Source organism: Furipterus horrens, unplaced genomic scaffold (assembly GCF_987537825.1).
Source record: "Furipterus horrens unplaced genomic scaffold, mFurHor1.1.pri manual_scaffold_17, whole genome shotgun sequence".
In the NCBI taxonomy this organism is placed as follows: Eukaryota; Metazoa; Chordata; class Mammalia; order Chiroptera; family Furipteridae; genus Furipterus; species Furipterus horrens.
The window spans coordinates 34,983,717-35,008,695 of NW_028327187.1; the positions used below are offsets into that span (position 1 = coordinate 34,983,717).

At 41.2% G+C, this 24,979-nt stretch overlaps 1 protein-coding gene across 2 annotated transcripts in view; it reads right to left on the reverse strand.

Moving 5' to 3' along the window:
- The window catches only part of GRIA3 (glutamate ionotropic receptor AMPA type subunit 3), a 520,351-nt gene that overhangs the window by 22,392 nt on the left and 472,980 nt on the right, over positions 1-24,979 (reverse strand). Inside the window, exons 13-14 of one of the 2 annotated variants that reach the window (XM_090265359.1) lie at positions 2,714-2,961; positions 2,039-2,153 (exon numbers count right to left, since the gene is read on the reverse strand). In XM_090265359.1, the coding sequence (XP_090121485.1) occupies positions 2,039-2,153; positions 2,714-2,961 (363 nt within the window). The remainder of the gene's footprint in view (positions 1-2,038; positions 2,154-2,713; positions 2,962-24,979) is intronic. The other variant, XM_090265357.1, reaches the window with a different exon arrangement.

Here is a 24,979-nt window from a genome sequence, read left to right on the forward strand (position 1 = left end):
AACATCTGGGTAAAATGTGAAAATTCAGCCAAATGTGTGTAGGTTTTTTTAGATAACATCAAACTTTTGGTTATTTGAAAACTTCTGGGCACTTGGAATCAAATGGATGATTTAGAATCATCTTGATGCAGTCCACAGCTCCTTTTTAACCGTGCTGAGTATGAATGATGAATTCCTCAGAGCAATTGTGCAATCCAGCTCAATTTTCATTCCACAACTCACTTCAGTGGTACAGTTAGGTTCTCCTTGGCCTGCTGTTTACACGAGAAAAGACCAGGAAGAAGGTGCTTAATACTCTAGGTATCAGGCTAGTCACTCCAAAACTCAAATGGGTAAAAAACTTGGCTAAACTGTCAATGTAATTAGTTTACATAGGTGGGAAAGGACGTTACTGCTTTTTGACACATAGTAAAACCTTGATTAATTGGAATCCATACGGTATGAATGGAATTTTCAATAAGAATACTCATTTTGTTTCATTCTTGGCTAATACCATTTTTTTTTTCTCAAAATGCTTGTATCCACTTTCTTTTCTCAGGGAAGCAGCCTTGTGTTTGAGGGGTAATCCAGATGGAGAGAAGATATATGAGACAGAGCTGAATGTGACCTAACCACAGTTCATCTCTTGACAAGTGATTTAAAAACAATTAGTTTCTTGCAGTCTTCTCTTTTAATACTATTGCTGCTTTCTCATCAATGTGGAGCACTGAGGAGGTGCTAAATTCAGTTAATTGGGGTACTGGTTATATGAGTTCTGGTTAATCAAGGTTTTACAATAGAAGAGCTCTCCAATTCCTGGTAAGATTATGTGCTGAAGAAAGTTATTTTTAAATTTATTTCTTTGAAAGTGCTCTGCATTAGTGTTTATAAACCCATATTATACTGTAGACTGGCAAACTAACTTTTCTGTCAGGATCCTGAGGAATGGAGAGGGAAAGAGAGGAGCAGAGGTGTAACCATTGTCTCTGAAGGAGAAAATTTTGGCTTGCCTGTCTGTTGGCCTGTAGTTTGGAAACACTGTTCTTCACCTTAAGGTGCCCATGGATTCCAGGTTGTACAAGAGCCGATATTACATGCTTCAATATAATTCTGGTGCCCTTTGGGCCATGGAGGATTCTGTTTTCAGGTCCTCTCCTGTACTTACCCAATGTGTTCTTCTATCATTTGATATCATGACTTCTGAGCTTGCCTCCATTTCTTGTTGCTTGGATGAAGGCTATTCATTCTTTCTAGTTCCAAAGACTATTAAGGAGCCAAAGGAATGCCAAGTAAGATGGGTTTTCTCATGATGGCCGCCTAGATAACAATTTGACCTACCTGAACCAAAAACATGGCTAAGGAAGCCAAATCAGGAATTCATACACACAGAGTATCACAGTTAAGCGACGCACTTATTTAAATATACAAAATGTATTTGCAAAGTGTATATATGAGGTGGCCTATTGAAGAAAGACCCCATTTAACTTGAAACCAGTCTTGTTCTTTGGCTTTCAAGTTAAGTGGGGCCAGCTTAAATATGCCATCACATATAGAGAACAACATCTCATCAATCAAACACTTAATTGAAGAAACCAACTCTAATCAACCAACCAACCAACCTCTGTGAGCAACATCATGCCTTACAGGGGAAAAAAAAAAGACCGTAACCTACTTTTTAATAGATGGATTTGATTTCTCACAATGCTCAGCTGAGGCAGTCAGGGACCGTCTTAAGGAAAGTCTTGGGCTCGTGAAGGCTAGGACAGTGAAATCCACACCATGACCTTCATAAGGCAATCAGTCTGGTGTGTGAAGGAAGGGAAGGGAAGTGGTGTGGATAGGGAGCCTCTGTCTGGGAGTTTAAGAAGGGACCCAAGTTAGATCAAAAATGTGGGCAGTGCCCTGAAGTCCTTCTGATTCCCAAAGCTGCCAGGCAGGGGAATAACCTGGTCATTCCACTTTATGTGTGAGTCTTGTGCTCTCTCCTCAATCATAAGATAACAGTCTTGCCGATTACTCGTCACTAAGGGTACCCGGTTGTGGTGACATTGAGGCTGACCTTGGAGTCACCGCCCCCGCTGCCGCACTCTCCTTTGTCGTACCACCATTTGTTTTTCAATTTGTCCAAGAGGCCTTGCTCATTCAGTTTTAATACTGCCAGGTTAACAGCATTTCTTGAAACGATAAAACATAACTTGTAAGAAAATGCACAAATGCTTAGGAAATCGTTAACGTATAAAAAGGAGCACAAGAGGACAAATTGGCTAAATTTCACAGAACGTGGAGCTATAAAAATGTCTGTACAGCAAATACAGGGTTAAATATTGGAAGGTGGCATGGAGGATAACATTTGCTCAAAGCTGAAGTGTGCGGGATGGGGAAATTGTCTTTGAGAAAAAAAGTAACAAGAACACCACATCCATGCAATTAACATTCGTCACATATGGCACCATAACTTGGCTTTTACCATTTAAATTGAAAAAGCCGTTGAACTGTAAAATTAAAACAGCAACAAACAGTCAGAGAGGACAACACAGAAAGAGAACATTAAAAAAATGGATGCATTAAATAGATGAAACCATAATTTACCGTCTTATTTAACTCCATGGAATAGTGTAGATTTTAAACTTTTAAAAGTTACCTCAAAATCCACAAGAAAGAAAATGACAACAAAATGCATCAGGGTAGGTGGAATACTATAACAACACGGATATTGTTATATTATTCCACCCACCTTAATGCTGAGCCTTTAGGGGTTGCCACACCATAGCCTTTGGAATCCAGATTTCCACCAACTTTCATCGTATCACACGGTTTTCTCTGCTCAATGTACTCATTCATGGTTGACTCCAGCAGGAAGGCGAACTTTCCCTTGGACTTCCGCACTCGGGCTACGCCGTCTGCTGTTGTTTTGGTAAACACAGATGGCTCTGCTGATTTCATGTAAGACCACATTTTCTCATAGACAGCAATTTTGGACCTCTGCAACACAGATGAAACTTATTAGGAGCTACCAGGTATTAAAATTGGAAGAGGCCCCAGTGCAGTGGTTTTCAAACATTTTTTATTGTAACCCACAGTAAGAAAAGCATGTTACACTGCAACCCAGTAGGCATATTCATATATATGTAAACATGCTTCCAAAATAGATTTCTCAAAACCACACACATCCTTGTTTTGTGTGATGTTCTCTGATATTTTCTATTCTATTCTTTTATAAAATATATTTTATTGATTATGCTATTACAGTTGTTCCATTTTTCCTCTTTGCCCTTCTCCGCCTGGTACTCTCTTCCCTCCAGCAATACCCTCCTTAGTTCATGTCCATGGGTCATGCATATAAGTTATTTGGCTTCTCCCTTTCCTATACTGTTCTTAACATCTCCCTGTCTATTTTGTACCTACCAGTTATGCTTCTTAATCCCTGCACCTTTTCCCCCTTCCCCCTCCCGGTTGATAAACCTCCACATTATATCCATATTTATGATTCTGTTCCTGTTCTAGTTGTTTGCTAGTTTTTTGTTTTTTTTTAATTCAGTTGTTGGTAGTTGTGAATTCATTGCTAGTTTAATGTTCTTAGTTTTGAACTTCTTTTTCTTTAACATTTCATGTAATAATGGCTTGGCAATGATGATCTATTCTAATTCATTTAAAAATGCGGATTAGGACTCACTAATTGATTTCATGACTCCACTAACGGGTTGCAATCTGGATCGAAAAACACTTTCTTAGTTCAATCTTTGTCTCAATGCAGAAATCTCCCCCACAATATTCTGCGATGTGATTATCCTTTAACTGAGGGGGGGGGGGAAAGGCCACTGTATGGGAGTGGACAACCATTTTAGTCTGCCTACTCCAGCACAGAGCAATAATTATTGTAAGAAAGCATTTCCTTATTCTGAACTGAAATTTGATTCTCTATAATGCCCACCCTTTATTACTATCTGCTAGAGCTATGCAAAGCAATTCTGTTCCTTCTTCTATATACTGGTCCTTCAAATACTGCAAGGCTGTTATTATGTCCCCTCCTCAGCTCTTCATCAGGCTAGCTCTACCTACCTCTAATACTGTTTCCAGAACCCTCACAATTTTGGTCTCTTCCATAGGCACATTCTACTTAGCAATGTTTCTTATATTGGACTTTTTAGACATAAGCACGGCACATCACATATATGATAAAGAAAGAATAAAAATGAAAACTGCTTTTTGTCACTGGAGCATTATTTTCTATCAATGCTGCCTGAGTTTACATTAACATATTTAGTCTTTAATCCATCTTTCAACAGTTTTAAAGCACTCTACTGGAGGTATGAAGAATGTAATAGAGTGAATAGTGTTCCTTCATCAACTCAGGTTGAGGCTAAGCCAAAACTGTTGGTTCTTTCTACCAAGTCAAATTTTTCTGATTTTTACCCTTTAAATTTTGAATGTAATTCCATTGAATTTTATCTCTATTCAGGTGGTCCTTAGAACATATACTAAATGCTTACATTTCTCCATTATATATTCTGGAAAACATAAAGGAAGCATGGCTTCAATGACTCCATGACTTTCAATTCATTTGGAAGCTAGGTCCTGAGGAGTAAAAACCCTAGAGATAAAATTTAAAGTAATATTTCACCAGAGGTGAGATAGCATGTAGTAATTATAAACATATGTCATATTTTCAAGTGTCCTTTTATGGGGTTTCCTGGCCCTCACTTCAGCTTTTTTGATTGTTTATTTAGTTATTTTTCTCTGGACTTTGGCCAGTGGCAGTGCATCATTTTTTTTTTTTTTTGAGACTTGCTTAGAGCTGCTCAAATAATTCCAGAGGGCTGGAACTCTCAGAGCTATCACCATGGAGACTACACATTGTGTTTATGAGGCAACCAGATCCTACAAAATTCACTGAAACAGTTCACTGAGACAAGAACGTAAAGAACAGAGAGAAAGAGAAAAAAAAAAAAAAGCCAATATGGCCAGAGCCAAATGGGCAAAAGAGAGTTTGGTAGGAAGTGAGCTTAGGAGAAAAATCAGAAGCCAGATCTTGTATGTCCCTGTAGGTCACAGTAAAAAAGTGGATTTATTCTATGTGTGATAAGAAACTATTGGTGGGATGTGATAAGATCTGAATTAAAACTTTAAAGTATTATTCTAGCTGTTATATGGAGACCCTGACTAAGTTGGGCCAGAGTAGAAACAAGGAGATTGGTTAGGCCTCTCTTCTAGTAGTCCAGGTGGTTGTGGCATGGACTAGGCAGGGAGAAATAGAGGTGGAGGGATGAGGTTGGATTTAAGACATGTTTTAAGAACAAAGTAAACAAGTCTTGCTGATGAACATTTTTACCTGATGGTCCCATATATACTTTCAGATTAAACATTTCTAAACATGTATAAAGCCTGCTTCTCCTTCTAAATTCTATCAGTAAAGCACATAACATCCAAGCTACAAAATTTGTTTTTTACTCGTTATTCATGTTTATTCTAACACAGAAATGCCTGTAGGATCTGTCCTTTCATATTCTTTCCATTATCATTACCATTGTCCTAACTGACCTACTGGTTTCATCTCTACAATTTACCCTCCAGCGATCCTTCCAACTGTGAATCTGGTAAGATGCTTTATTGTTTAAAATTCTCTGATAGTTCCCTAATACCTGCAGGACAAAATCCAACTTCTCAAGTAGGAGTCTTTATTATCTTGGCTGCAATCTCCTATGATTCACTAATACTGGATTCCTCTTCACTGTTCACTGAAATATGCTACACACTTTCTCATCTTATACCTTTGGTTATGATTTTGCTTTTGCCTGAAGTAGCCCTATTCATCCTAGAAGATCCAGAGCAAATATCATGTCTTCTGTGAAATCTTTTCTGATGCTCTCCTGCCCCCAAAGATGTGCTTTCTTGGCTGTCCTCCAAAAGCATTTTGCTCATACCTTTGTTATAGAGCTTACTATATTGCATTAAGGTGAGTTGGGTATGTGTCTGTCTTCCCTACATTACTTGGCTATTCTTGAGCACAAAGTCTATGCTGAATCATTTTGGTAGCCCTCTTGGCAGCCAACACAATGTCTGATTTATGGTAGACATCGAAGATATATTTGCTTAATAATTGAAGCTTAGGCCTGATGAGCATGCCAACTAGATTGTTGGTCACAGCTATCAGAAGGTTGGTGAAAAATGGCTACCAGCACTAGTTTCATAGCACTGTAAAATTCTAGAGCTAAAGTTACTATAAAGATCATTGTGCTCAATTGCTAGCTAAATCAATCAGGCTATAGGCTTTATAATCCTTATTTGCCACTTATCCTCCTTTGATGTCCACACCAATAAATTTCCTCCTAATAATCAAGGCATTCTAAGATTTAAATCTCATCCATTGACATTTATGGTCATTTCATATCACATTCTCTTCCTCTGACATAGAAAATAATTTCTAAGCCTCATAATGAAATTTATTATATTTAATATACTTTATTTTATTTCAGCTGGAATTTCGTAGTCAGTTGCTTAAGGAATTAAAAAAGTAAATAATTAAGATGCACAAAAAGATATAAAATACAATGTTATGTGTACCTGCCACAAAACTTCAAAAATTAAACATTACGAAGTTAATTGAAGTTTGCCTATGTATACCTCCCTAATTGCATACTTCTTCCTCCAGGCCAAAAGTATCCGCTATACTATTTAAATTTGGTCTTATTATTCCCTTGCATATATTTACACTTTTATGAAAATAAAATTATCTCCTTTGTAATGGCTGCATAGCATTTCAATTTATGGATGTATCATAATTCCCTAGTGAAGAACTCTTAGGTTAGTTGCTTTTGGGGGGGCCATTATAGACAACACTGTGGTGTGGAAGTGTCTTTGTGCCCATACGAAGACGTATTTTGTATTCTTCAACTTGCCCCAATCAAACCTGAGTGACAAGGGGAAGGGGTTAGAACAATTTGTCTCTTATACTATTTATAAACAGGCCATTGCTCCCAAAGATAAATTTATAAGCCAAGGGCAAATGGGTTTATGAATTCTGATCCAAGTGTACTATAATTTGGACTCATTTACTTCATCATTTACTTGAGCTCTTTGATTGTTGATACAGGTTAACATACTTATTGCTTCAGGTAATGATGTATTTCTAGGAGACCAAATGGCAGTACTTGAAGTGTTTACTTTAAACGTGTATGGTATACATGCAGCAGATACTAATGAATGCAGTAAATTCAAAGTTAGCTAGTGGCAGAAATGATTGGGCTCTGGTTGATGACTGAATTCTGAAGGCAGTTAGTAGGGGGTAAGAAATAGCTCATACTTGAGAAAAATTAAGCTGAGACATTCATCTTTAGTATGTAAGTGACAGTATAACATTCAGTTATATCACTAGCATCATTCTTCCTTCCTTCCTTCCTTCCTTCCCTCCTTCCTTCCTTCCTTCCTCCCTTCCTTCCTTCCTTCCTTCCTTTCTTCCTTCCTTTCTTCCTTCCTTCTTCCTCCCTTCCTTCCCACCTTCCTTCCTTCCATCTTATTTGGCTGAAAATACTGAAGGCAATAAAAGGGACTGAATCTTAGCTCAATCTTCTGGGAGAAATTTTAAAAATTATGGGAAGGATGTGTAATAGCATGTTCATTTTTCTCCAACCTGCTATGAGTCATTTATTGCATCACATGGAGCACCATTTTGTACCTAAGAAGGAATAAACAATGGTTATGTAGAGAGACCACAAGAAATTCTCTTAGAACTTCTAGATAATTAACAAATAAAATCCCAAAGGAGAAATGCATGAATGGAGGGGGAACAAATTAATCCAAAGACAGCAGATAAAATAGAGCTCTAGTATTCATGAATTCAACAGTCACTGTTCCAACTACTTGTAATATATGATTAAGTTCAATGATATGGAAAAATCTGCCTTTTTGTTGAGGTAAAAATTTGATTTGGCCTAGTGAAATTTGTGAGTGCAACAGGTGATTTGTGAGTGCATTTAGCTCACCACTTAGACCTTGTATCTTTTTGCAATGGTGTTGTAACTGTGCATAAAAGCATTTTTATGTAGATCCAGTTAAGTACAAGGTAACTCTATAGGGCAGTGGTGGTTGGGAGTACAAAGTCACACTGCTTGGGTTTGAATCCCACTTGTCGGTGCAAAAATTATCTAGCCCCTATGTGTTTCAATTTCATCATCCATAAAACAGGATAATTAAAAAAAAAGATTTTATTTATTTATTTTTAGAGAAAGGGAAAAGGAGGGAGAAAGAGAGGGAGAGAGACATCGATGTGCGGTTGCCTTTTTCATGTCCCCAACTGGGCACCTAACACACAACCCAGGCATGTGGTCTGACTTGGAATTAAACCAGTGACCCTTTGATTTACAGGCTGGCACTCAATCCACTGAGCCACACCAGCCAAGGCAGGATTATTTTTTTGTAAGTGCTTACTTCAAAGGTTTATTGGGAGAAATTACATGAGTTAATACATGCATCTCACTTAGAACAGTGCCTGGCACACAGGAAATGCTGAAAAATACTACATATTTTAAAGTACAGAAAGCGTAATTTATTTAGTGGCAGAATTTAATAACATCATAAATTAATTCTGCTTCATATTTATCAAATCTTCACTTCATTTTATGGAGGAAATCATATGCTGAAGGATTCTTGACACATTTGTCTCCAGACATCCCTAGTCTACCATCAACAAAACTCATTATTATTTCAGTTGGATTTAAAAAATCTTGGTGGAGAAAAAGTAGGTAAGATAGCAAAATTTTCTTTCAAATTTGTCTTATAGTTAAGTTGAGGTACATACATTAAAATTCCCATTAACTAGAACACTGCTGTTGGGGAGACCTAGAGAATGAAATTTTCCACTTCTCTAAAAGTTAAATTAGAGTATCTACTTGGTCAATAGAGCATCCAGTTGGAGTTAAGAGAATAATAGATTTTTAGAGATAGACGAGACCTTAAAAACCATCTGGCTCAGCCTCTTACCCAATGCAGCAATGGCTTCTCTTCCCAAATGCCTCTAGCAGTGAGGTACTCCCTGGCTCAGAAGAGGTTCAGAAGGTAACCTACTCCCTGGTGGTACAGTTCAGGTTGATAGAAAGTTCTTTTTGTTAGGCTGGTATCCTTCATGAGAGGTGCCCTCGTTTCCACTCTAACTTCTGCCTTTTGCTTGAATTGGTCAGTTCTTTCTCTCTGCTTCCATGTTTCCACTGTAGCTGGCACTGATTATATTGCTTTTCTTTCATTATTTATTTATTTATTATTTATGTCTTTATTTTTTTCTATTACAGTTATCCCACCTTACTCCCCATTGCTCCGCCCCCACACCACCCACCCCTTCTCTCACAGTCCATCCCCACCCCGTTACCCTGTTGTCCATGTCCATGGGTCATTTATATTAGTTCCTTGACTAGACCCATCTCCTTTTTACCCGCCTTCTCCCCTCCTGCCTACTCCCTGGTCACTGTCAGTCTTCTTGTTTACATGCCTCTGGTTGAATTTTGCTTGTTTGCTTGTGTTGTTCATTAGTGTCCTGTGTTAGGTGATATCATATGGTATTTGTCTTTCACTGCCTGGCTTATTTCACTAAGCATAATCCTCTCTAGTTCCTTCCATGTTATCGCAAATGACAAGAGTTTCTTTTTTCTTTCTGCTGCATAGTATTCCATTGTGTAAATGTACTACTGGTTTTTGATCCACTCATCTACAGATGGACACTTAGGCTGTTTCCAGCACTTGGCTATTGTGAATAGTGCTGCTATGAACATAGGGGTGCATATGTTCTTTTGAATTGGTGTTTCAGGATTCTTTGAGTATAATCCTAGCAATAAATTGGTGGATCAAAAGGCAGCTCCATTTTTAGTTTTTTGAGAAAATTTCTTACTGTTTTCCATAGTGGTTGCAGCAGTCTGCATTCCTAGCAACAGTACACTAGGTTCCCATTTCTCCACATCCTGGCCAGCACTTGTTTGTTGATTTGTTGATGATGGCCATTTTGACTGGTGTAAAGTGCTATATCATTGTGGTTTTAATAAGCATCTCTCTGATGGCTAGTGATGTTGAGCATTCTTTCATAAGCCTATGGACCCTTTGTATGTCCTCTTTGATGAGGTGTTTGCTCAGGTCCTTTGCCCATTTTTTAATTGGATTGTCTTTCTTCTTGGTGTTGTCTTATAAGTTCTTTATAAATTTTGGAGATCAGTCCCCTTGTCTGAGGTATCATTGTCAAATATGTTTTCCCATACTGTTGGTTCCCTTTTCATCTTGCTAATGTTTTCTTTTGCTGAGCAGAAACTCTTTATTTTGATGTGGTCCCATTTTTAAAATTCTTTCCTTTTTTTCCTGTGCCCTAGGAGATATATCAGTGAAAATATTGCTTCATGAGATATCTGAAATTTTCTTGCCTATGTTTTCCTCTAGGACTTTTATGGTGTCATGGCTTCCATTTAAGTCTCTGATCCATCTTGAGTTTATTCTGATATATGGTATAAGTTGGTGGTCTAGTTTCATTTTTTTGCACGTCCCTGTTCAGTTCTCCCAGCACCATTTGTTTAAGAGGCCATTTTCACTCTGTTTTATGTTCCTTCCCCCTTTGTCAAATATTAGTTGACCATATAGACCTGGGTTTATTTCTGGGCTCTCTATTCTGTTCCATTGATCTATATGTCTGTTTTTAAGCCAGTACCAGACTGTTTTGATTACAGTCGCCTTACAGTATAGTTTGATATCAGGTATTGTGATTCCTCCTACTGTGTTCTTCTTCTTCAAGATTGCTGCTGCTATTTGGGGTCTTTCTTGGTTCCATATTTTTTAAGTACTTGTTCTAGGTCTGTGAAATATGTCATTGGTATTTTAATAGGGTTTGCATTAAATCTGTAAATTGCTCTGGGTAGTATGGACATTTTAATGATATTGATTCTTCTCATCCATGAACATGATATATACTTTCATTTATTTGTATCTTCCTTAATTTCCTTCTACAGTGTTCTGTAGTTTTCTGAGAACAGATATTTTACCTCATTGGTTAACTTTATTCCTAAGTACTTTATTTTTCTTTTTGCTATAGTAAATGGGATTTTTTCTAGTTTCTATCTCTGATATTTTATTGTTGGTGTACAAAATGTCTTCAATTTCTGAATACTGACTTTGTATCCTGATATTTTGTGAAATTCACTTATTAGGTCAAGTAGTTTTTTGGTGGAGTCTATAGGGTTTTCTTTGTACATTATCATGTCATCTGCAAATAATGATAGTTTTACTTCCTCTTCCAATTTGGATGCCCTTTATTCTCTTTCTTGTCTGATTTCTGTGACTAGAACTTCCAGAACTCTGTCGAGTAGGCGTGGAGAGACTGTACATCCTTGTCTTGTTCCTGATCTTAGGGATAAAGTTTTTGTTTTTGCCTATTGAGTATGATGTTTGTGTCAGGTTTCTCGTATATGGCCTTTATTATGTTAAGGTATGCTCCCTCTATTACCATTTTGCAGAGTGTTTTCATCATAAATGGGTGTTGTACTTTATCAAATGATTTTTCAGCATCTATGGATATGATCATGTGATTTTTGTCTTTCATTTTGTTTATGTGGTATATTATGTCTATTGATTTGCAAATATTAAAACATCCTTGCATTCTGGTATGAATCACACTTGATCATGGTGTATGATCTTTTTAATGTGTTGCTAAATCCGGTTTGCCAATATTTTGTTGAGGATTTTTAGCATCTATGTTCATCAGTGATATTGGCCTGTAGTTTTCTTTCTTTGTTGTGTCTTGACCTGGTTTTGGAATTAGGGTAATACTGGCCTCATATAAAGAGTTTGGGAGTCTTCCCTCTTCTTGGAATTTTTGGAATAGTTTGAGAAAGATAGGAGTTAGTTCTTCCCTAAATGTTTTGTAAAAATTACCATTGAAGTCATCCGGTCCAGGTGTTTTGTGTGCCAGGAGTTTTTGGATTACTACTTCAACTTCACAAGTTGTTAATGGTCTATTCAGGCTTTCTGCTTCTTCTTGATTCAGTTTTGGAAGATTATATGTTCCCAGAAATTTGTCCATTTCATCCATGTTGTTAAATCTCTTGTCATATAGTTGTTTATAATAATTTCTTACAAACCTTTGTATTTCTGTGGTATCAGTTGTGATTTTTCCTCTTTCGTTTCTGATTTTGTTTATTTAAATCCTCTCTCTTTCTTTCTTTTTCCAAAGAGTCCTTCAAAAGTATATTTTATTGATTATGTTGTTACAGTAGTCCCAATTTTTTCCCTTTGATCCCCTCTGCCTAAAACCCTCCTTCCCTCCTACAATTCTACCCTCTTTAGTTCATGTCCATGGGTCATGCATATAAGTTCTTTAACTTCACCCTTTCCTATATCATTCTTAAGTTCCCCCTGTCTATTTTGTACCAACCAATTATGCTTCTTAATCCCTGCACCATTTCACCATTTCTCCCTTTTCCTCCTCCCAACTGATAACCCTCCAAATGCTCCCCATACGTATGATCTGTTCCTATTTTGGTTTGCTTAGTTAGATTTTGTTTCCATTTTTTAGATTCAGTTGTTGATAATTGTGAGTTTGTTGTCACTTTAATGTTTACAATTTTGATCTTTTTCTTAAATAAGTCCCTTTGACATTTCATATAACAATGGCTTGGTGATGATGAACTCCTTTAGCTTTACCTTGTCTGGGAAGCACTTTATCTGCCCTTCCATTCTAAATGATAGCTTTGTTGGATAGAGAAATCTTGGTTTTAAGTCCTTGCTTTTCATCCCATTGAATATTCTTGCCAGTCCCTTCTCACTTGCAAAGTTCGTTTTGAGAAATCAGTTGATAATCTTATAGGCACCCTTTGTAGGTAACTCTCTGTTTTTCTCTTGCTGCTCTTAAGATTATCTCTTTATCTTTAACCTTTGGCATTTTAATGATGATGTGTCTTGGTGTGGTCCTCTTTGGTCCATCTTGTTTAGGACTCTGTGCTTCCTAGTCTTGTATGTGTATTTCCTTCGCAAAATTTGGGGAGTGTTCCTTCATTATTTTTCACATAAGCTTTCAATTTCTTGATCTTCCTCTTCTCCTTCTGGCACCCCTATGATTCTGATTTTGGCACGTTTAAAGTTGTCCCAGAGATTCCTAAGCCTCTCCTCATTTTTTTCAATTCTTGTTTCCTCATTCTGTACTGGTTGACTGTTTTTCTCTTTCTTATGTTCCAAATCATTGATTTCAACCCCGGTTTCCTTCCCTTCACCATTAGTTTCGTGCGTATTTTCCTTCGTTTAGTTTAGCATAGCCTTCACTTCTTCCCTTATGTGTTTGCCGTACTCAAGCATATCTGTCAAGTCTGTGACCATCTTTATCACCAGTGTTTTGAACTCTACAACTGATAGGTTGGCTATTTCCTCATCTATCTCCTTGTCGCTTATTTCTCCCACTGGAACCTTGATCCATTCCCTCCTTTGGGCCATACTTCTCTGTCTCTTCATCTTGACAGGCTCCTGTATTTGTTTGTCTTTGTGTCTTAGGTAGAGCTGTCACACCTGTCGGATTGTAAGGGGTGGAGCCTTATGTATTCACCAGTATGGGCGACCCATTTCAATACATTGTGGCGCTGTATGTGGGGGAGGGATCTGAGAGGGAACAATGCCACTCGCTTAGCACTCTCCCCTTTTCCAGGCAGTTCTCCCACTTCAATATGGGACTGGTGTTTCTCTAGCTGTTGCCCTTGCTGTTGTTCCCAGAGTGGGTGGGTCTGCAGACGTTCTAGGACCACAGGGGCCCTTTAAACAAGTGGGCTCTGCTGAGAGACCAGCAGTTTCTTCCTCTGCCCCAACCTGCACAGGTTTTCACAGTCATAAGCAACAAGGCTTTATTTCCCCTGGCACTGGGATCATGAGTTGTGCAGTCTGGTCTGGTGCTGGGAGCACTCCCCAGGTGTACCTCCCTAGTTTTTAAAATGTGTGACCGCACTTTCGCTGGCCTGCTGCTGATGCTGCTCATGTCTTCACCACAGCGCATCCTCTCTTCCCAGGCTCTGCCCCTCCAACCTGTCTGGGTGAGTATTTCTTCTTTATTTCTTTGTTTATTGGACTTCCATGGAGTTTGATTTTCTGGAACTTCTGGTTGTCTCCAGTTTTGAGGTATTTGTATTCTTTCTTAGTTGTGGAGGGATATGAAACTTGTCTCTCTGGAAGTTTCTTTCTTTCTTGATGAGCCTGGTTAAAGGCTTGTCAATTTTGTTTATCTTTTCAAAGAATCAGCTCTTGGTTTTATTGATCATTTGAATTGTTTGTTTAGTTTCTATGTCATTTAATTCTGCTCTAATCTTGATTTCCTTCCTACTTTTTGCTCTGGACTTTCTTTGTTGTTGTTCCTCTAGTTCTTGTAGCTGTAGAATTCAATTTTTTATTTGAGGTTCTTCTATCCTTTTTAGCTAGGCCTGTATTGCTATGAACTTCCCTCTCAGGACTGTCTTTGCTGTGTCCCATAGGTTTTGGGCTGTTGTGTGTTCATTATCATTAGTTTCCAGAAACTTTTTGATTTCTTCCTTAATGTCATTGTTGACCCATTCATTATTTAATAGCATGTTATTCATTCTCCATGAATTTGAATGTTTTTGAGTTTTTTCCTTGAGGTTGGTTTCCAGTTTGGGATTAGAAGCGGAGCTTCTAATCCCAAACGCCAGACTCCAGCCCCAGAGAAAACTGGGCAAAAATATGGAGCATCTGTCAAATATCTACTATTGTAGTTGTGGAAGGAGACGCCGCATGTCTGTCTATGCCTCCATCTTGGCCAGAAGTCCTCCTAGTGAATATTTTAATTGAATTATTATATTCTTCAATTCCTGAAGTTCTGTTTTTTAAGATATTTTCATTTTGTTCATGCATCATTTTCCTGATTTTCCTTAGTTGTCTGTTTTCTCTCGAAGTTCATTGAACTTATTTAAGATGGTCGTTTTTATTTTTGTCTCATAATTATTAGGTCTTCATTTTTTTAAGGTTGTTTCTGTGCTGGCTTAGGGGAGGGGCTCTCATGGGTGAAATAATTTTTTTAACCATTTTAATGTAGCTGGTTTTGGCTTTGCACTTTCCTGGGATATTATGACTTTTTAACTGGTTTCTGGAGTTCTCTTAAAGCGTTTTTAGACAGTATATTGTTAAGTTCGTGTCTCTGTGGAAGAACAAAGTGTGGGGCTTCCTATTTTTCTAAAGGATTGGGCTGGCCTGGCAGAGGGTCCCTGGTTTATTCTTTGGGTGTTCTAGAGGGAACAGGCTATGAGGCAGAAGCCTGTCATTCTTCCAAAGTTGTGTAGTTTTTGTATTTTATGCTGTTTTAGTTTGTAACTAGCCCTATAGAAATAAGGTGATTAAAACAGGGGGAAATGATAGCAGGGCCCAGGTGTTAGAGTTTAGCCTTAATTGATAGGCTTAAGTAATTGAAGCTGTGACTGGATAGACTTTCTTTATCACCAAACCTTTGCTTCTGGAATTTTGCCTAGAGGGTGGCGGCAGGCAGCAGGACCCCAAATTGCTTTTCGGTAGCATAACTACTATTGAATCAAGATTAAAGCATTTCCATCTCCCTAAAAATTATCCTGTGTCTTGTTGTATCATCCTTTCCTCTAGCCCCATAGCCCAAGGCAACCAGTGATCTACTTTCTGTCTCTATAATTTTGCATTTTCTAGAACTTCATGTAGACTTTTATGCTTTGCTTCTTTCACTTAGCGTAATGCTTTTTGAGATTCATTTGTGTTGTTTTGTGTATCAGTATTTTGATCTTTTTTATTGCTGTGGATGTCTGTGACGCGATATTCTAGCGTCCGCATCGTTTAGAGCTGCGACTCAGAACATGGCGCGTTCCTAGAAGCCGCTTTCGGCATCAGTGGGCGGCGGCGCGTGGACTTGCAAGCGTGGGGCGCGGGACCAACCGACGCCACTTCGTGTTGGACAGTGGAAGCTGGAGAGCCGGGCTATTCGGACTGAGCCAATTGGTTTCCACGGATCTCAATAGTGCCAGCACTGTTGTTCTTCAAGTCTTAACTCAGGCCACCAGTCAGGATACTGCTGTGTTAAAGCCAGTTGAGGAGCAGTTGAAACAGTGGGAAACACAGCCAGGTTTTTATTCAGTGTTGCTGGTAAGTTGCTTAAAAATAGTTATTATTTTTAATAAAATGAGACACTATTCTATTGTTTTAAAAACCTACTTGTGTTGGTGGTTTACTTAGTGAAACTGATCCAAATGTTTGGCTGCCATTGCACTGCCATTTACTAATTCGAGGCATGGCACTTGGAGGACATTTAAGAGATGTTTATTGTTGGGTGAGTATACCCAAGCAGGGTATTGGTAGTATCTGCTTAGAAGGTTACACTGCCAGTTTTCTATTTTAGCCTGTAAATGCTGCCCTCAAGACTGTAAAGGAGGAAAGAGGAAGGACATCTCTAAAATCAGAGAAGGAAAACTCTGACTCCAAAAAACCTCCGCTGCCTTGCGGCATACCTCTTCAGGGGAAAGGCTAAGGGAGTAAACCCCGACAGAAAATCCGGAGCCGGAGTCCCTAAGGCGGTTTGACATTGTAGTCAACACCGGCAACTCCTGCGGCGCACCTGAAGCCAAGCTGTATTGACTTTGTCTTTCCCTTGGACCCTTCAGCTGCGAAGAGAGGGGGGGTCTGCTGCATGGGCAACAGCAGACCCTCCATATCACCCTGCCCAGGCTCTGTAGCTTCAGTTTCACTTGAGAGGACACTCCAGTGTCATCGCAAGATGTCGACTCAACACGGGAGGAGACAGATACCGGTTATAAGCTCATCCGATTGGCGAAGGAAACGAGCGCCAGGGGTCTCCTCTGACGGTGGGAGAGGTCATCGCACCTCACTGGACAGCTACCGTCTCGCCATGGCTCGCCTGCCCCACTGGGTGCGTGGGGATCAGAGAGGCGCCTCTCGAAAAGTGGGCCACAAAACACCCGCACCAGTTAATTCCAAGCAAACAACAAGAAAGAAGCCTCCGGCTCTTCGCCTCGCTAGCTGGAACATCAGGACCATGTGCCCCGGACTTACTGCAGACCTTCTGTGGATCAAGGGTGCCAGGAAAACCGCTGTCATCGATAGGGAACTGGCACGACTAAACATCGACATTGCGGCTCTACAGGAGACCCGGTTGGCCGACAACGGAACTATCAGAGAAACCAACTACACCTTCTACTGGCAAGGGAAGTCTCCGGACCAACCAAGACAGCACGGTGTTGGGTTCGCTGTGAAGAACACGCTTGTTAACTCCATAGAGCCACCCACAGGAGGCACAGAGAGACTACTTACCCTCCGATTGTCAACAACTTTCGGCCCAGTCAGCATTCTTAGCGCGTATGCCCCAACCCTCTGTGCCACCACCGAAGAGAAAGAACAGTTCTACCATGCACTGGACGAAGCGTTATCCAAGATTCCCAGAAGTAACGCTCTCTATCTCCTTGGAGACTTCAACGCAAGAGTAGGAGCCGACCACATGGCCTGGCCCACCTGCCTTGGAAACTTTGGGAGAGGAAAGATCAATGAGAATGGTCAGCGACTGCTTGAGCTTTTGTGTCACCACGGCCTGTGCGTGACAAACACATTCTTCAAGTGCAAAGAGATCCACCAGGTGTCATGGAGGCACCCCCGCTCCCGTCATTGTCACCAGCTTGACCTCGTCATCACCAGAAGAACGGATATTGGCAGCACCCTCCTCACCCGCAGCTACCACAGTGCAGACTGCGACACGGACCATGCCCTCGTGGTAAGCAAGGTGCGCATAATGCCGAAGAGGTTGCACCACTCCAAGATGAAGGGTCGCCCACGCATCAACACCAGTTGTGCCAGCAACCCAGTTAAGACCCAGCAATTCATCAACAAGATGGAAGATGCACTCGGCGAGGGAGTGGCGGCAGATGACATTATCGAATCCTATTGGCCACGTCTCCGCGACGCCATATACAACTCCGCCATTATTGCTTACGGGAAGAAAGAGCGGAAGAACGCTGACTGGTACGAGGCTCACTGGGAAGAAATGGAACCCGTGATCAAGGCTAAGAGGAAGGCCCTACTGGCTTACAAGGTCACGCCCACTCCCAGTACACTTCAAGCTCTACGGGCTGCCAGGAACAAAGTCCAGAAGACCGCCCGCCACTGTGCCAACACCTATTGGCTAAACCTGTGCAGAAGCATCCAGGAAGCCGCCGATATAGGCAACGCACGAGGAATGTATGAGGGTATCAAGAAGGCAACAGGCCCAATCCCCTCCAAGATCGCCCCCCTTAAGTCCAAGACAGGTGAGGTCATCACTGACCAGGAACAGCAAATGCGGCGGTGGACCGAGCACTACCTCGAGCTGTACGCAACGAAAAGCACCGTAACAGACACTGCTCTTAACGCCATCCCAGACCTACCAGTCATGGAGGAGCTAGACACCCCACCTACTGCGGCAGAGCTCGGCAAAGCCATTGACCGCCTCGCTTGCGGGAAAGCACCAGGAAGCGACGGAATCCCTCCAGAAATCCTAAAGAGCGGGAAACCAGTCCTGCTACAGCCGCTCCACCATCTACTCTGTCTCTGCTGGAAGGAGGGTTACATCCCCCAGGATATGAGAGACGCCAACATTATCACCATGTACAAGAACAAAGGAGACCGCAGTGACTGCAACAACTACCGGGGCATCTCTCTCCTCAGCGTCGTCGGCAAAGTATTCGCCCGGGTCGCTCTTGCCCGCCTGCAGACCCTTGCTTCCCGCGTCTACCCAGAGTCCCAGTGTGGCTTCAGAGCTGGCCGCTCAACAGTGGACATGATCTTCTCCCTACGCCAGCTGCAGGAGAAGTGTCACGAGCAGCATAAACCACTCTACCTCGCCTTTATTGACCTCACGAAGGCGTTTGATCTGGTCAGTCGAAGCGGACTCTTCAGCTTGCTACGGAAGATTGGCTGTCCACCACATCTGCTTGCTGTGGTCATGTCCTTTCACGACAACATGCACAGCACGGTGTCCTACAACGGCGCAACCTCTGAGGCCTTCCCAGTCAGCAGCGGAGTAAAGCAGGGCTGCGTCCTCGCGCCTACGCTGTTCGGAATCTTCTTCTCCATGCTCCTCCAATACGCCTTTAAGGACTGCAGCGAGGGTGTCTTCATTCACACCAGATCCGATGGCAAGCTCTACAACCTGGCCCGTCTACGAGCCAAGACCAAAGTCAAAGAGGTGCTCATCCGTGAGATGCTCTTCGCCGACGACGCAGCTTTGACATCACACTCCGAAGAGGGACTCCAGCAGCTAGTCACTTGCCTTTCCCACGCATGCAAGGAGTTCGGACTAGCCATCAGCCTGACGAAGACGAACGTTATGGCTCAAGGCACGGGGACTCCCCCATGCATCACCATCGACGGATACACCCTGGAGGTTGTCAACGACTTCACTTACCTCGGGTCCACCATCTCGAGCTCTCTGTCAGTCGACTTGGAGGTCAACCGGAGAATCGCCAGGGCAGCCACAGTTATGGCCAGACTGAACCGGCGAGCGTGGAACAATTCCAGCCTCACTGAGAAAACCAGACTGCGCATCTACCAAGCCTGCGTACTCAGCACTCTCCTCTATGGCAGCGAGACGTGGACCACCTACGCAAGGCACGAAAGGAAACTCAACAGCTTCCACATGAGGTGCCTGCGACGCGTCCTGCATGTCGCCTGGCAGGATAAGGTCCCCAACACCGTGGTGCTGAAGCGAGCCAATATGAGCAGTTTGCATGCAGTTCTTAGCGAGAGACGCCTCAGATGGCTCGGCCATGTCAAAAGAATGGATGCAGGCCGTATCCCCAAAGACCTCCTCTACGGCGAGCTAGCAGAAGGCAAGAGGATGACAGGGTGCCCAAAACTGCGGTTCAAAGACATCTGCAAAAAGGACATGACACAATGCTCCATCAATCTCAACACATGGGAAGTTCAAGCAGACGACCGCCTAGCCTGGAGGCTCGCGGTCAGGCAAGGTACGTCACGCGCGGAGGCTGCGCGCAACGAGGAGGCGGTCCAGAAAAGATCGAGGCGGAAGCAGCGTCAGCAGCAGCAACAACAGCCATCTGCCTTCACCTGTACCAAGTGCGGCAGGGATTGTCACTCCCGAATCGGACTGCACAGCCATTCTCGGCGGTGCAGATAGACTCTCAGGAAGCTACGCCATCGTCTCTCGAGACGGACGGCTGCCGACGACGACGACGGTTTCCAGTTTCAGACCATTGTCATCTGAGAAGATGCTTGATATAATTTCAATTTTCTTCAATTTGTTAAGGCTTGTTTTCTGTCCCACCATGTGATCTGTCTTTGAAAATGTTCCATGTGCACTTGAAAAGAATGTATAGTTTGCTTCTCTGGGTTGAAAGGTTCTATATATATATCAATTAAGTCCATTTGATTTAGAGTGTTTTTCAATGCTTCGATATCCTTGGTGTTTCTTTGCTTTGAAGATTTCTCCATTGTTGATAATGGGGGTGTTAAAATTCCCTACTATGAATGTGTTGCTGCTGATATTATTCTTGTAGTATTCCAAGATTTTCCCTATATATTTGGGTGCTCCAGTGTTCAGTGCAAAAATATTTACAAGAGTTATATTTTCTTGATGGATTTTTCCCTTAAGTATTATGAAATGTCATTCTTTGTCTCTTTTTATGGCCTTTGTTGTGAAGTCTATTTTGTCTGATATAAGTATTGCTACCCCAGCTTTTTTTCATGTCTGTTAGTTTGGACTACTTTTTTCCATCCCTTCACTTTCAGTCTGTGTAGATCTTTTGTTCTTATGTGGGTCTCTTGTAGACAGCATATATGTGCGTCAAGTTTTCTTATCCATTCAGCTACCCTGTGCCTTTTTATTGGAACATTTAGTCCATTTACTTGTAAGGTTATTATTGATAGGTACTTATTCATTGTGATATTTTTCCTTTTGTACCTGTGTTGTTCTATCTCTCTTTTTCTCTCTCTCTTTTTCCTCCTTTTCTTAAATCAGTCCCTTTAGCATCTTTTGCAATGCTGGTTTGGTAAAAATGTATTATTTTAGCTTTTTTTTGTCTGGGAAACTCCTCTTTTCACCTTCCGTTTTGAATGAGAGCCTTGCTGGGTAGAGTAGTGTTGGTTGTAGGCCTTTGTTTTTCATTGCTTGAAATATTTTTTGTCATTCCCTTCTGTCTTGTGGTGTTTCTATTGAGAAATCTGCTGATAGTCTCATTGGCGTTCCCTTGTATGTTATTTGCTGTTTGTCTCTTCCTGTCTTTAGGATTCTCTTGTTGTCTTTGGATGTTGTCACTTTAATTATGATGTGTCTTGGAGTGGGCCTCTTTGGGATTATCTTCATTGGGATCCTCTGTGCTTCCCGGGCTTGCATGACTTTTCTCTCATCAAGTTAGGAAAGTTTTCTGTCATTAGGTTTCAAACAGGTTTTCTATCCCTTGTCCCCCTTCTTCTCCCTCTAGTATCTCTATGATATGGATATTGTTACATTTCATGTTGTTCTGCAGCTCTCTTAAATCCTCTTCATTTGTTTTTAGCCTTTTTTTGTTTTGTTGCACTGTCTGGGAATTGTTTTCTGCATTGTCCTCCAGCTCGCTGATCCCATCCTCTGCTTCCTCTAGCCTGCTTTTGATTGATTCTACTGTGTTCTTCAGTTCAGAAATTGTTTTCTTCACTTCATCCTGGCTCTTAATTATAGCTTCTATGTCCTTTTTAATGCTGGTGTAGTTCTCAATAAGTTCCTTGTGGTTTCCCTGGAGTTCATTGTAGTTTCCCTGGAGTTGTCTGTAATTCCCCTGGAGTTCATTGTAGTTTTCTCTGAGTTTGTGGAGTTCATTGAACTTCCCTATAATCATTCTTTGAATTTCATGTCTCATAGTTTCCTTGCCTCTGTTTCATCTAGCACTATTTCTGGGGATTCCTATTTTCCTTTCCTTGAGGGGTTGTTTCTTTGTCTCCCTATTTTAGGGGCCCCTTCTTGTTTGTTTTTGTTTCTTAGATTTGTCTGTTTTGATTTCCTGCCTTCATGGTGTGAACTTCTGTAACAGGAGGCCTGGGGGATTCAGTGGTGCAGTCTCTTTGACCTCCTGAGTTTGATACTCTTGGGATGCTCTTTATGCCATTTGTTTAGGGTGTCTGGTTGTATTTCAGTTTTGGTTGTTGTTGTGTTACTCTTTGGTGGGAACTTCACTCTGGCTAGTTGATTGAGAGTCACTATGCCAACCTCATCTTGAATTATTTTGTAGAGATGCTGTTAAAATATAAACAAACAAACAAAAAAAACCCAGGCAAGAAACCCACACCCTCAATAATATCCTTCACCCATGATCACACTATCAGCAGCAAACGAGCCAGTATTAATATAGATATAAGGAGATTAAGACTAGTACACTAAAGGAAAAACAGATAAGAGTTGGAAGGTGGAAGAGTAACAATAGTAATGAGTAGGGACAAGGAAATGTGAGACAGTAAATAATATTTACATTGTATGTTCGAAAAGGGAGGAAAGAAGGCAGAATGAAGTGAGAGAGTAGAAGTGTATAGTATTAGGTTTATATAGAAGTTATATGTTATATATTTAGTGTGAGAGGGAGCATAAACAAAGCAAAACAAAACAAAAAAAAAAGGAGAAGAAGAAGAGGGAGACAAGGTAGGAAACAGATTAAAGAAAGAGCTTTTTTCCAGTACAGCCTTTGGGCTGTGATTGAAATAGGTGGGATGGGAATAAGAGGGGAAAAAGAAAGAAAGAAAAGTTTAAGAGATGTCCAAAGGAAAGGGAAGTGAATTTGAGATGATAAATGGGGTAGTTATACTAGGAATGAGGAGTGAAAACCATGCTAAGAAAGAGAAAAAATTTTTTTCAAATTTGAGCTGAAAGAATGGATACTAGTTGTAGTAGGAGAGAAGATAGAATTTAAGAGCAAAGTAAGAAGAGGAGATAGAATGTTAAGGTGGAATAATACAAGGGAGGAGCAACATATAATATTTGTAATAAACTATAATATAACAATTAGTGACTTGAAATGCATAAACTGGGAGGGTAAGAAAATAGCTCATGAAAAATACCATGGAGAAATCTGTCCCAATAATGTCTGGTTTTTACCACTTTCTTTTATTTCTGGACCTGCCCTTGGTCAAAGTTCCATGGGTTTCATATCTTCCTTTCTGGGTGGTTGTCTGTGAAAGGATGTAGCTGGATTCTGGGGCTGCTATTCTCTGTTCGAGGGTGTGCTGCAGCTCTCCGCTGTGAGCCGCACTAAGTTGAGCCCCCCCACTACTGGTCCTGCGGCACCCTCCAGTGCTCCTCATGCTTGTCTAGCAATGCTACTCAGTTGATGAGCCAGTGCTCATGCCCATAGTCCCTGCTGAGCCTTGGATCCTGTCTCCGCTCCTCCTCCAAAAGTCTCTGTGTGGCCTCCAAACTGCATCACTGGACCATGTCCCTGCCTGGCAGAGCCTTGGTGTGCATGCACGTGCAGGTGCACAGTTGCCTGCCCGGGGTCCCCACCAAGTCTGCGGTTCTGCCTCAGCTTTCACCTGTGTGGTCCTCTCTCCACAGCTCAGTTCTGCGTTTTTTTGTTTTTTTTTTTGGTCGGACTTTGGTGCGCGTGTGGGTGCAGGCTTGCCTGCCCAGGGTCCCTACCAAGTCTGGGATTCTGCCTCAACTTTCCCCTGTGTGGGCCCCTCTCTGCGACTCCGTTCTGCATTTTTGTTTGGCAGAGCCTTGGTACATGTGCAGGTGCAAGGTTTCCAGCCCAAGGAGTCCCCACCAAGTTTCAATTCACACAGTTTCTTGAAATGTGGGCTGGTCTCTGTCTTCCCATGCCTCCAACTGTTTCACCAAACCTTCTCACTGACTCCCTCCAGGACTTCATCAGTTAGGGTGCCTACAGTGGAGCACAGTTTCCAAGCAGATCCAGGCTAATGTACTGGGCAGCAGCTGATCCTATGTGGTGTTGGGGAGGCGCTGGGCTGGGAAGCCCCGCGACTCTACTTGAAGAGTGCAGGCTGTGATTTCTGCCTTCTCCCACAGTGTTCTCATGTTCCCATCTCTTTTTGCCCTATCTGAAAGCCGCTGTCACTCACTCTCTGCTCCATATTTGTACTCCAAGTCCTTCTGCAATTGGAGCAAGCAGACAAGACTGCTACTTACTCTGCCACCATCTTTCCCCTGAATATATTGCTTTCCAATTGTCATCCCCAGTGGAATCTGAGCTCCTTATTCCCAATGTTTAGCTTAATGCCTGGCATGTAGGAAACTATCACTACATATCCATGGAATTAATAATTTCTAATATGGTACTTTCACCCACTGGTCCTAATTCTGCCCTCTGAAATGATACCAAATAAATATGCTGTCTTTCCACATGATGTACAGCCTGAAGAGTACCACCACCATGTTACCTGTTTGTCATCTCTTTCATAGGCTAAACAATTAAGGGCCTTCATCTGTTACTTGTATGACACAAATTCCAGTCATCCTCCTCCCCTTCTGGTCCCCATTTTGAAGACAGTTTTTAATTGTCAAAGTCCCTCCTAGAATGTGGTCCCCAGAATTGACCGCAATATACTCAATATAGTGGCAACAGAACAAAGGACAATGAGACCATCTCTTCTCATGATCTGAACATGAATGTAACTTTTCATTTTGATAAGATTCAACAAGTATGTTTAGATATGTTGATAGTGTAGATAAAAAAACAGACCAATAAATTGGAAGCATAACTGTCAACAGAAGCATAATCTGCTAATGGTATTACTGTACTGTTGGCTTGTAGACCAGTATTACATAATTTGTGAAGAGAGTATTGATATTTATGACATTTCTATGCCCCCAAATATACAATGTGTTCTGAGTATTGGGAGGAAAGAATGAAGGAAAGGTCAGGAGAAGATAATTTTAGGTATTTTGCACTCCATTGTTCCTCAAAGGGGAATGGTCTAGCTTCAAATATTTATTTATTTTTTGGTCACTGTTGTCATTATGCCTATATTGTTCATTTATATCACT